Source organism: Pongo pygmaeus, chromosome 2 (assembly GCF_028885625.2).
Source record: "Pongo pygmaeus isolate AG05252 chromosome 2, NHGRI_mPonPyg2-v2.0_pri, whole genome shotgun sequence".
NCBI lineage: Eukaryota > Metazoa > Chordata > Mammalia > Primates > Hominidae > Pongo > Pongo pygmaeus.
Window position 1 is genome coordinate 101,438,483 of NC_085930.1, and position 12,133 is coordinate 101,450,615.

General features: G+C 52.2%; 1 protein-coding gene across 5 annotated transcripts in view; it reads left to right on the forward strand.

Annotated features, from left to right (window-relative positions):
* POC1A (POC1 centriolar protein A) overlaps positions 1 to 12,133 on the forward strand; it is an 81,087-nt gene that overhangs the window by 54,940 nt on the left and 14,014 nt on the right. For 2 of the 5 annotated variants that reach the window (XM_054482941.2, XM_054482939.2), the window contains exon 10: positions 4,684 to 4,827. The exons of 1 other annotated variant lie outside the window; for it this stretch is intronic. In XM_054482941.2, coding sequence (XP_054338916.1) covers positions 4,684 to 4,827 — 144 coding nt within the window. Of the gene's footprint in view, positions 1 to 3,064; positions 4,335 to 4,683; positions 4,828 to 12,133 lie in introns of those variants that run through there. 2 more of the 5 variants (XR_008501685.1, XR_008501688.2) reach the window with 2 other exon arrangements.

Sequence of the window (12,133 nt, forward strand, 5' to 3'; positions counted from 1 at the left end):
TTCTCCCTGCCTTTTTGTGTCTCATAATGTTTTATTAAATGTCAGGCATCATGCGTAGGACAGTAAAGACTGAGGTAAATAGTCTTATCAGGAGGTGAGCTTAGTTTAGTGTTACCTAATGTACCTAGGATGAGGTCTGGGTGATGGAGGATTTTCTCAGTCATTTTCCTCACTCTCACCTCTCAGCCAGCCCTGTGGGCATGCCCCTCAGAGGGGCATGCTTTTTTCCACGCTCTTGGCCCTCCTCCCTAGATAGGCTGCTGTTGCTTATTGCTTGGTGCTTGCTGTTTTTTTTTTTTTTTTTTTTTTTGCAGGGGGTTGGGGTGGGCCTTGTTGTCTTGACCCAGCTTCAGTCTTAAGCAGACTCTGTCTCCCTGGGTCTCAAAAGTGAGACATTCTTAGCAGTCCTGCTCCTTCCTCATTCAAAGGAGACCTTGATAATCTCAGCTCAGGATAGTTTCCTGCCTCTCCCTCAAGGGAAGAGGTGTTTTTATATTTGCTTTTCCCTAGTAGCTTCAGGATGCTCTTCTACAGGGGAGAGGTCCTGGCAGGGCTTCATACCTTTCCTTACTCACTCCCCTCCCCTAGGCCTGCACCTCCAAGAATGGTTTTCTTCCATCTACTGTTCTGCCCCGATTTTTTTTGTCATGAAAGCCCAGTGGAGGTCTGTGAAGGAGAACCTGTGCATGGGTGGAAGCTCTACTTGTGTCTATGGCACCTGGGGGTTCTGCACTCTTACCCTAGTCTTCACTTGGTTTCCAGCAATTTGTTAAAACTATAACTTACCCACTCATATGGCATTTGGTGTCTCTTCTCCTCATGCTTTGCTATAGGTGACCCACAGCTGATGCTCACTTTCTATTTTCCTTAGAAGTGTCTTCTGTCTTTCCTTAGATTTCAGGCTACTGGTTGCTCTGTAACTTCAGCTCTCTGATTTAAGAGAAGTTATGATTCTTTTAGATTGTCAGTCTTTTTCTTGTTAGGATGGAATTAACACTTTCCGCAGCTTTATATATCCTAGGCAGCAGCTCCTTATCCATACTTGTATCTTGATGGAAGAGTGAGATCACGGTCAATTCAGAGACCTCTCCAGAAGTCAACTCCAGATGGGTTGATTTCTTGTCACAAGGAAGATCTACAAGCTGTTTCTTTTGTTTTTAATGAAATGTTATGGTTTGGTTCCTCATGTGTCTGGGTAGCTGAGTATCAGCCACAGACATTTAGGCAATTCCTACTGTGTGTGAAGTGCTGAGCTCCTGGTGGTGTATGAAAAGCAGGCAGCAGAGGAAACAGGAACTGAGGTGGGCAACACATTAACCGACTGTGAGAGGCCAGAGTCCCACCCCAGGGTGGCATGAGAGGAGACACCTGCAGACCCCAAGTGATACTTCCCAAAGTTAGAGCCATCTCTTGAGAGTCACCTTTTTTTGTTTTGGTATTAAGATGTTTATATTTGGCAAAAGTGAAATGTTGTTGAATTGGTGTAGGCCTATACGAGTATATGTGTGGGTTAATCTTTGTTGTTATTTTAGTGAGCATTACTTTTTCTTTTGAGACGGAGTCTTGCTCTGTTGCCCAGGCTGGAGTGCAGTGGTGTGATCTCAGCTCACTGCAACCTCCACCTCCTGGTTTCAAGTGATTCTCCTGCCTCAGCCTTCTGAGTAGCTGGGATTACAGGTGCCCACCACCATGCCTGGCTAATTTTTGTATTTTTAGTAGAGATAGGGTTTCACCATATTGGCCAGGCTTGTCTTGAACTCCTGACCTCAAGTGATCCACCCGCCTTGGCCTCCCAAAGTGGTGGGGTTACAGGTGTAAGTCACCGTGTCTGGCCTCTTTGTGTTATTTTATTCATGTTATGCTTAACTGAGAACCACCAGGCAAAACCCCTAGGACTCTGATGTTGAACAGACAAAATGCTGATGTGACTTTTGCATTTAAATGCTGCTTGGGTTATTCTGCCACTGTCATTACTCATGGCTCTGGTACGACTGTCTCTTCCCACTCTTGTGTGTCATTTTCTTATCTCTGCTTTCTTGCTTATTTGCCCAGCTCTCAGGGAAATGCCACAGCTCCAGAGTGCTGGCATGCAGGTGAGTGGCTACAGAGCTGTGAGGGGTGGGGCTGCTGGCCCGTTGCTGCAGTGCAGACAGTGGGGAGGTTTCATTACACAGGAATTTTACCTTGGTGGGCCCTGCTCTTTGAGGTGTTGAGTGTTTGTGGAGGGCCTGCTCTGAGTTCAGCTCTGTGCTGGGCAATCATTCCAGGGCAGCTGGGTTGGGGAAGTGACGCAAAAAGCATTAGACCCAGGATTCAGAGGCCTCCACGGGGATGTTGGAGAGGAATTGTGCACATGGAAGCCCAGCTGCAGTCAATGTCACCTGCCAGAGGCTGTCTCATGTCCGGGAAGAGCCTGCACTTTGGGTTCAGATCCCAATTCTATTATTTGCTGGGTAACTTAGAACAAGTTACTTAACCTCTTTGAGCCCAAGGTCCATATCTGAAAAATAAGGTTAATAATGCCTATTGGGAAGAGCCATCATAAGGATGAAGTGAGGTTACATGTATTAAGTGAGGTGACATTAAATGAGGGCACACAGTGGATGGCAAGTAATCCATGGCGATTGCTGGACTGGTGGAGTGTTAAGTGCTGTGATGTTTTCTGATGGGAGTGGGCAAGGAGGCAGGGAAATGGCTCAAGGCAGCCCTGGAGTTTGAGGCTGGTTACCTTTGGACAGTCATTTTCTGACTGAGCCTTAGTTCTCTTTATTGTCAAATGGAGACAGCCCATGAAAGTGTGGTATAGGTGGGAAAATATGGTGGCTGCCGCAACCCTCTGTTGTAAAGGCCACCTCTCCAGCTTGGAGCGCCGTGGCTGCTGTCTTTAATACTCCCTTGAAGCTGGCTCAGCTTTGGCTTATCCAGGAGGGTTTCTATTGCTAAAGTCATTGGTACTCACCCTGCCTCCCTGCAGCGTCCACTGTGCTTCCAGAGGCTGAGCTCAGCACTGTCCATTTCTGGGCCATTCTGCAGAAACTCACATTTTCCATTCCCTCCTTCCTAGGCAGCCAGCAGCACCAGACTCTGGCCCATTCCATGACAATGCTGGCTGTGAGACAGAAGAGTTCCCTGCTCACACCCTTCCTCCAGTGGAAGAGTGTGTGTCTGCACTGCTAGGGGGTCCTCTGGAAGGAGTGGGCACAGCACTGAACATTTCTTAAGAAAGGCCTGCTGGTAGCTTCAGATAAGCACCTCTCACAGCCCAGCCGTTTGAAGGACTGGCCCAGTCTTCATCCCTATTTTATAGATGAGGAAGTGGAGGCCCAGAGCTGGTCAGTGACTGTGTGAGTCACCATTCCTCACCACTACACTCTGCTGTGTCTCCTGACAGAACTGCCTTAGTCTAGGGGCCACTGTGGTAGGCTGAAGTCTCTCCTGGCAAGGCTGGTGGACTTCTGAAATTTAAGGTTGGGATGGGCTTCTGGGTAAGCATTGAGATCTGAAGCACGTTGATTCCTGGATGACTGGAAGAGACCCAGCCCTGATGGCCGAAGTCTTAGAAATGGCCATGGAAGTGGCCAACATGCTGATGATGGGTATGTGGACACGGTGCTGCTCATGCTCTCAAGAATATCCCTCTGGCTCATGTCTCACATTCAAGTTCTCCTGTAGCTACCACAAGGGCCAGCATTTTTCCAAGTTCAAATCAGCATGCCCTTGAAAGTTTGTGATCTATGAGAATAGAATACTTACCTAATAAAGGAAAACATGCAGGTAGGGTCCATGTGCTGAACCGCATTCCCACGGAAACAAGTCCACAGAGGAACTGCAGGCTCTAAGACCAGCTCTGCCCTTGGACACCTATGGCTCCAGCATCCCGCCCACTGAACATGTGCACAGCACTTCCTTGGTCCACAGAAGCCTTTGTGCATAAGGCAAGGAGCTGACTTTGCTGAATTTAGGGGCTGAAGGGCCTTACGCAGAAACACTAAGCCCCTCACCTCCTGGAGTCCTATCTGAAGCAGCCCAGGGGTGCCTTTCCTGTGGATTCTGATTCCTGCCAGCCATGTGCCAGCCTGGGACATGCACACAGAAATCTTTGTTTTTCCAGGGGATCTGTGCCAGGGTGGGGTTGGAACACCCGTTTCCCCGCCACACACACACTTCCACCAAGTTCTGGGCCACAGCTTCTCGGGCCTGGGAAAGGCATTTGTGAAGCCTGGCACATCCCCATGTTGAAGGGTGGGGAATTAGAGTTGAGCTGACCAGGAAGAGGAGGGACTTCAGGCCCAGGCCAGGCTTCAGCATCTCTGGACTCACCTGGATGCCTGCTGGTAGGTGCCAGCTGCTTGAAGAGATGGGAGGCAGCTAGCCTCCCTGAGGGGCTCCAAGAGCAGGCTGAGGCCACTCACTGGCCTACCTGCCCTCCTCCCCAGGACCCTTCCTGCCTGGACCATGAGGCGTTCTGATTCCACTCCCCACTTAAGGCCTCTGCCTGGAAAGGTGTGTGTGTGGACCCAGATGTGGGAACACTGCCACGCTGCTGTTTCTCACTGACACTTGGAGCTTACCTTCTCAAATTTGCTGGTGGTTTTCCCTTTCATCCTTTGGAGGGGCTATTCCTCTCACAGTATTTCTTCAAGCACTGGATAGACTGAGGAACTTTTTTCTTTCTGTCTTTAGCCAGAAGTGGACTTCCCTGTCCCTCCAGGCAGAGGCAGGAGTGTGGAGTCTGTGCAGAGCCAGCCCCAGGAGCCTGTGAGCATGCCCCAGACACTGACTAGCACGCTGGAGCACATTGTGGGCCAGCTGGATGTCCTCACTCAGGTAGGCCACGCTGTGGGTTCACCCGTCATCCCGTCATCTGCACTTGGTCCCGCATTTGGACCATTTGAAGTTGAACAACAGGTGCTGGATTTTTACAAACATAATTATAATGGACCTGTTTTCCAGTCCAGATTAATGACATTGCAGAGCCTTACTGGGGATCCTGGCTCTTGGAGCCATTCAAGCCCTGGCCAGACCACTAGACTCCAAAATCCCCAATGCTGGGTACTACTGGAGTGTGCTCACCTAGAGCTGGCCTGGGCCACTGAAGAGCTTTGAAAGAAACACTGTGTTTGTTTGTTCCTCCTACTCTTTGCTGGATGGGCACTGCAGGGGCATGCCAGGGAACTGAGTAGTGAGTCAGGGCTTCTGAGAGCCTAGGCTCTGAGTTTGAGCCTGGCCTTTTCCTTATCCTTTGTGCAACCTTGGGGAAATCCCTTCAGTTCTCCAAGCCCTGGTATGTTTATCTGTAATGTGCTGGTGGTTGTGGGCTCTGCCTGCCACATTCATGGTGAGAATTAAGGGAGATGAATCTGGGAAATGTTTGGCCCATGCCTGGCCCTAGGTAGCTGCTCAATAAATGTTAGTTGTGGCCCTGACCACCCTCGTCACTGAGATGGATATGGGCCCTGCCCTCTGGAGCGTAGGTTGGCAGCCATAACACAGGCTCGTAGTGTAGCAGTTTCAGTAAGAGCAAAATCCCCTGACAAGAGATGGTGGCCAGCACTAGGGGCATGCTTGGCAGGGCCATCTCACCCAAGGGAGGAAGAGAGGTCTGGCTGCCTGCGGCTCTGGAGAGGCCATGGGCACGTCCAGGGAATGAGTGAAGCTCCAGGTGGCTGGTATGTGGATATGTGGTTGTGGGGTGGGGGGCAAGGCAGGATTTAGAGGTTCCCCAATTCCTCATCTCCTTGGCTCCTGAGGCCAGGCTGGGACTCTGCAGATCCTCCTCTGCCATGCCAGCACGTGGGTAGAGCGAGGCTGCAAGAGGGACACGTGGTCCACGAGGAAAAGAGATGTTAAAGCCAGGGGGCGGGGGATGGGCAAGCAAGGAAGAGTGGTCTCCAGTCCAGCTCACATGAAGGACGCAAAGGACCCTTGATGTCACTAACGGAAATGGAGCTGAGATGGCATGGTATCCCTTCCCCAGCTTGGGATCGTGGGCTAAGTGAGAAAAGCTCTTCCAGGGTGTGTCATCAGAGCCCAGCTGGGATGGCACACCTTGGGCCCACTGAATAAAGCACTCTTGAAGGGAAAGGCCAGGTGTCATGACTGGGGGCTATGGGACTCCAGGGCACAGTGTACAGACCTTGCTGAGAGGCTGCTAAGCCCTGAGAAGAAGGCATGTGCTGAGAGAGATGTGAGCAGCATGCAAAGACTTAAAAACCACCCCACTTCAAACCCATCAGCAACTGCCTCATGTTTTTCACAGCCTCGCCAAGTGAGAGATTAGGGGAGGTGGAATCAATTAGAACTTTATAGGATAAAATTGGAAATTAAGTCTGAGAAGGTGGTTAAAAATAGCTTCATTGGATCCAGAGGAGTATAACACTAAAAACATTTCCTGTCACTGTGTTTTAGGGGTGCACATGGAAGGTTTTGTTATGTGTTCACAGTTAGGAGTATGATAGTAACTTTTAAAAAACTTGCATCGCAGAGAATAAGTGAAGGCTGGCCTGTGGCCTGTGGCCTTTGACCCATGGCTGGGTGTCTGGATGTCTCAATGCTTCTGTGGCACCCTGGTCCTACCTCACACCATTCAGCCCCTTTGCAAATCCAACTGGCAGGCCACCCCCAACCAGATGCCAACAATATCAGCCAGTCACCTGCTTTGCAAAACTGACAGTGTCTGTGTGTTTCTGGATGCCATAAAGCGAGGCATGTTCTTGACGGACTTAATGCATCCCGAGGAAACTTGAGTTCTGCAGATGAAGCACCAGTTGAGGCCTTAAAGTTCAACCCATTTTCAGAACTGTGCATAGTGCCTTTGTGCTAATCCTGGCAAGTTCTCCTCGGTCTTGGCTGTTGGTTGTCTTCTAGGCCAACCTTTCTCTCCTGGAGTTGGGGCATTCTCTAGCTGACGTGTTCCAGCCACAGCCACATCTATCTCCACCAGGGGGTTGAAAGTTTCCCTGTGCCTTTCTCTTGGCATTGGCCCAGCAGAGGCAGGCCCACAGCAGGCCCCGCTCTGGATGGTCCAGACTGACCCAGCCCTCCCCTGAAGCTTAGTGCCAGGCAGCCACCACCATCTGTCTTCCCAAGCGGCTTGTTCAGCTGGGCTTCCTACTTGGTCTGTGGATATTGGTCTCGGGTGCCACCCCATCAGCAAGCACTCCTCGCCATCTGCCCAGTCCTGAAGACCCTTTGTGTTCTGGAGGGGTAGGTTGCCCAGCTACCCCAACACTGATTCCTACTACAAAGTCATCCATGTGAATTGTGCTGTTCTCCTCCGTCGCCCCCACCATCCCTTCCCTCCCCCACAGGGAAGTCTACTTCAGAGTGGCCTTTGAGAGGGAAGCTGCCTTCTGGGTCCTTCAGGCCTCTATCCTGCAGAACATCCTTCCAGGGGAGAGCCATGGGGATGCAGCGGGCAGTAGCCAGGGATGTTTTCTGAGTGAGTCACAGAGTCTCCAGCCCCTGGGTATGACACCCTATTTCAGAGGCTCACAATCTTCAAAACCTTCCTTCCTGCTCAACAGGCTGGTATGGCCCCATGTGGCGAGGTCACCTCTGTGGATGTTTGTGGCCTGTCTGGCACCAGTCTGAGGGTCAGGGACCCAATCTCAGTCCTCCCCAGAGTGACCCCTTCAGCAGCTCCTCTGTGTAAAGGAAAGGCCTGGAAGCCAGGAAGCTGAGTGAGCCGATGGAGAGGAGTGGCTCAGGCTTTGTCTGGCTTCCCCACTGCCTAGCTCAGCGACCTTGGGCAAGTCACTTTGAGTCTGTGTGCCTTACTTTCCAAATCTGGAACACAGAGCTGATAATAGTACCCACTTCATAGGCCTTTTGGGAAGCTCCTTGAATAGTACCTGACAACGCCGTGCACTGCTGATGTGTTGGGTGCTGCCCCTGTTGCTGCCATTGTCATTATCCAAGGCTTGGGGGCCAGGGGGATCTGCATGACAGCACCAGAAATAGCTCTCCCAATTTTCCACTGCCTCATGAAGCTAGACCCTTCCCTACCCAGGAGAGTCATTCCTTGGCCCTCAGAGCAGAGGTGGCAGGTTCCTTCCATGCACACACATTCACTGAGCCCACACTCTGTGTGGTGGGCCCTGTGTGAGACCCAGTCCCACCTTCAGGAAGAACTCAGGACTGAATCTGCCGAGGTCAGAGCCAGGCCTCCCCAGAGGAGCCGGCAACTGGAATCTCTGGAAACAAGTGGGAGCCCAGACACCGGGTCAAGGCCATGGGTCCTCTGGTGTGGAGTAACAGAAGCAGCAGCCCAGGAGTTCACCCTCACCTGATGGGACACTAGGCAAAGTCGAGGCCTGACCCATGCTGAGGGTCTGGGGTAGAGTGGAGATGGGGACACAGAGAAGTTGAGACACGAGCAAGGGCAGTGCTATCATGGCCCCATCCCAGGGGCGATGAGACAAACAGCACTTTGGCTGGCCGCTGCAAGGCTCCTGGTCTCCGGAGCAAGCCAGCAAGTGGGGCAGCTTCCCCCAGCCTTCCCAGGCCAAGAGGCCTTTCAGATGAAGAGGAAACCAAACTGCCCTTGGGACTTGTACAGCATCAGAAACCCTTTAACTCCAGAAATGGGGTTGATGTTTTACTTTTTTATGAATGCCTTTTTTGTAAAATCCATGCATTATTTTTCAAAAGTGTATTTATATGGGGAAAATAGACTTTGGGGTGACCTTGTGAGCCGAGGAGGTGCAGTCTTCAGGCCTCCCCACATAGTTGTTTTAGATGGAAAGTCCTCAGAGTGTGGGGATCACATACTCATCATAGTTGTCATCCTCCTGGTTTTTATCTGAGGCCTGCCACTTTCCAAGGACTTCCCTTTGTGGCCCTCACTTTATCCTCCCACCTGGTGCGTGGCAGCAACATCATGCCAGGTGCAGATAACGTGTTAATAATGGCTTGTTTTGCCTGTCTGGACCAGCCTCGGGGTCCAGCCAGCCTGGGGCTTCTCCAGGAGGCCAGGTGATCCTGACCTCAACCACTGTGGGTCAGAGCTTCCCTAGCTTCCCTTGCCAAACAGTTTTGGTGGAGTTAGGGATGGCTTCATCAAGAAATTCTGCAAACCAAACTTGACCTCCCTGAAAGGTAAGGCCAGAACCTCTTGCCCAGGGCTCTGTGATCAGAGCCCAGCAGGCTGAGTCCCTTAGGTCACCAGCCAAAGAGCACACACACCCTTGCCCTGGCCTGCCCCTGTGTGAGGATGACCCCTCCTTGCCCCAGCAAACACTGAGCTTGCTGTTTGGGGCGTCACTGGTTTCTTCGCTAAGCTTCTCTGGGCCCTAATCCCAGCTGATGCCATGCTTTGAACAGCTGGGGTTTGTTCAGCTTTATACATCCCCATCAGCTGTGGGGAGCAACTGTTCCTCCTTGAGTTTCAGGGCTGCTCTGTTCACCCAGTGAGCCACCTGCCCATCAGCCTGGGCACACCTCCACCATTCGTCACCTGGGTGACCTTGGGCAGGTGACGTCAATCCCAGAGCCTCAGTCTCCTCCCTTGTAAAATGGGGAGAGATGCCTCATTGGCTCCTCTGAGCTCTGCTGTGCGGCTCTTGGTTAACTGGGTGTGCTAGACTGGTGCCAGCTGTTCTGTGAAGCACAGCAGTGAGTCGATGTTCTCCTGGGAGCAATATGGGAAAGCACTGGAGCAGGCTTGTGGCTCAGGAATGACAGGAGTGGACATTCCACAGTCCCCATACCGCTGGACTCAAGTCCCAGAAATGCTTTTGAGTTGCCAGTGAGACTCTAGTGTCTGGCTAGGCAGCAGGATAAGAGAGGGGAGAAAGAAGTCATTCCCCAACTCCGGGAAGGAGGAGGGCACAGGAGGTTACAGAGGCACTGGGGTGTACATAGACACTTGAAAATCAGGCATGGGTCATGGGGCCCATTAGATCAGACCCTTCTACCTGGACCTAGGCAAGAGGGGCCAAGATGGAAGCTCTTTGAAGATGTATATGGTACTTCTATGACAGGTGTTCTTTGAATGTAGATATTGTAATGGTTTTTAGGGAACATGTATTTCCTAACAATGGAACTGAAGATTTTCTTTGGAGGGCTTTTTGTTCCTCGAGCCCCCTATGGGAATTCTCAGGAGCTGCTAGGCCTGAGCTCAGGAGTGTGGGCGTCACATGCTGCAAGCTCCCTGCCCCACTGAGAGATCACTCGCCTCTCCCTCAGGGTCCAAGGGCCCTGCTCTGAGCCTGTTCTGAGACCCACCCCTCCCCTATCCCCTCTGGAGAGAGCACACGCCTGTCCTGTGGCTGCCCTGGGGTCACTCACCTGCTGGGCCTGCCTCAAGTCTTCTGAGAAAGTTGGCTTGACCCCAGAGGCCCGAGGGTTCCAGAGAAAAACCCAGACAAGGAGTCAGAAGCTGCCGCTGCTCAGACCCGGCTCTGCCTCTTTTTGGCTTTCCACCGAGGGGAGATTTTAAGCGCTGCCCCTCTGTCTGTCTGTCCCATGGGGTGGGCAGCAGAGGTCAGCCTCTCAGGTGGGGCCAGGACTTTCCCTGGGGCCTTGTTTCATCTGTCTGCCCCCAGGCCAGTTTCCTCCGTTCTGAGCACCCCTGGAGGACTCTAGGCCGGACCCTGAGGCTGCTAGGCCTGCCTGCCCAGGGATGGGCGCTCAGTAGGTGTGCAAGCAGAGGCCCTGGCCCTGACCCTGGTACTGTTTCCCCTTGTGCTCTTGGGGGTGCTGCCAAGGTGATCTAGGGGTCTTTTTCACAGATGCCGGAAAACTTCGCCAGTGAGCAGGGAGAGAGGCTGTTTCCACAAATAGCCACTGCTACATGAGCTCACCTCCACGCTGGCTTCGTGGCTTCCTTCATGGACCCTCAAGAGGCCAGAGGGCTGCTGCACAGTGCTCAGCTGCCCTCAGGAGTAACAGGTTTCAGTGGTGTCTGGAAGTTGCAGAGGCCCTGGGCCTTCCTTAGGGCAAGGGGTTGGATCTCGGGGGTGTCGACAATGACCCAGGAGCTGGGGAGGCTGCTGTGAGGGGGCCTGGCATAGGCCCAACACACGGCTTGGTGGTTTTGCCTCAGAAGCCCACAGCAAAGTTATTTTTGACTCCAGTTTCACGTCTTGCTGCTTTTTAAAAATATCGAGCCATGAAATTCCTGCTCCAACTGTTTTTTTATGGCACCCAGTGTTTCAGGCTGGCCACAGCAATGCTGTGATGTCACGTTTCAGTTCCTGTGACTCATGGAGCCTGCTGGGCTCCGGGACTTGAAAATGCATGTGGTGGGGAGCAGGCAGGGAGCAGGCCCACCAGCCCTGCTTGTTTGGGTCTCTTTGGCATTTGATTTTGTTAAATGTTCAAGTCATTGCGTTTTGCTGTCCTAACTCAGCAAGGCCAAGGATTTTTGCCTGTTTGCTTTGGGGATAGAGAATGGCCTATTTGCTTTGAGATACCTTAAACCTGCTCCCCCACCCCCCCACCCCCATGGTAGTCCTGGAAGTTCCTATTTGACGGGCTGCTCAGGTGAGGCATCTGGTTCCACACTGGTGGGGAAGTTGGCAGTGCCTGGCCTTGATGTGGGCCAAGCTGCCTCACCACTCTCAGGGGTTCTCTGTATCCCTCTTTCCTGGGAGGACCTGCTGTTGCTTATGGAAATAGAACCCCAATTTTATAGTTATACAATTTTCCCTGGGGATCAGTCCTCCCATGTGCACCCAGACAGAATTTGTTGGGAGGGTATAGAGTGAAAGTCACCTGGTGTGTCTTCCCATGATCCCAGGAGGGCGTGTGCAGCCCTCCTAACACTGCTTCCACTCGCAGACAGGGCCATAAGGGTGGTGGTGGGTTCTGCAAAAATGGGCCCCCTCTCTGCATCAGCACATCTAGCCAGCTCACCTGCTTGGTCCAGAGTGGATATAGCCACCCTCCTTGTTGTGGACCTTCATGGATTGCCCTTTTGGCCAGAGTCATGTTCAGGACAACCTAAACTTCTTTGTGGGGGTTTGGAAACTAGAGGCTTGTTTTCCTTCTGTTAAGAGGCTATTTCTGGGGGACAAGGGACTCAAGACACTGTCTGGTCTGTGCCAGGGACACACTTGGTGGCAAAGGTACTGGGGGAAATGTCTGTCTGCCTGGGCCCCTGGCCATTCCCCAGCGCTGTTACTATTTT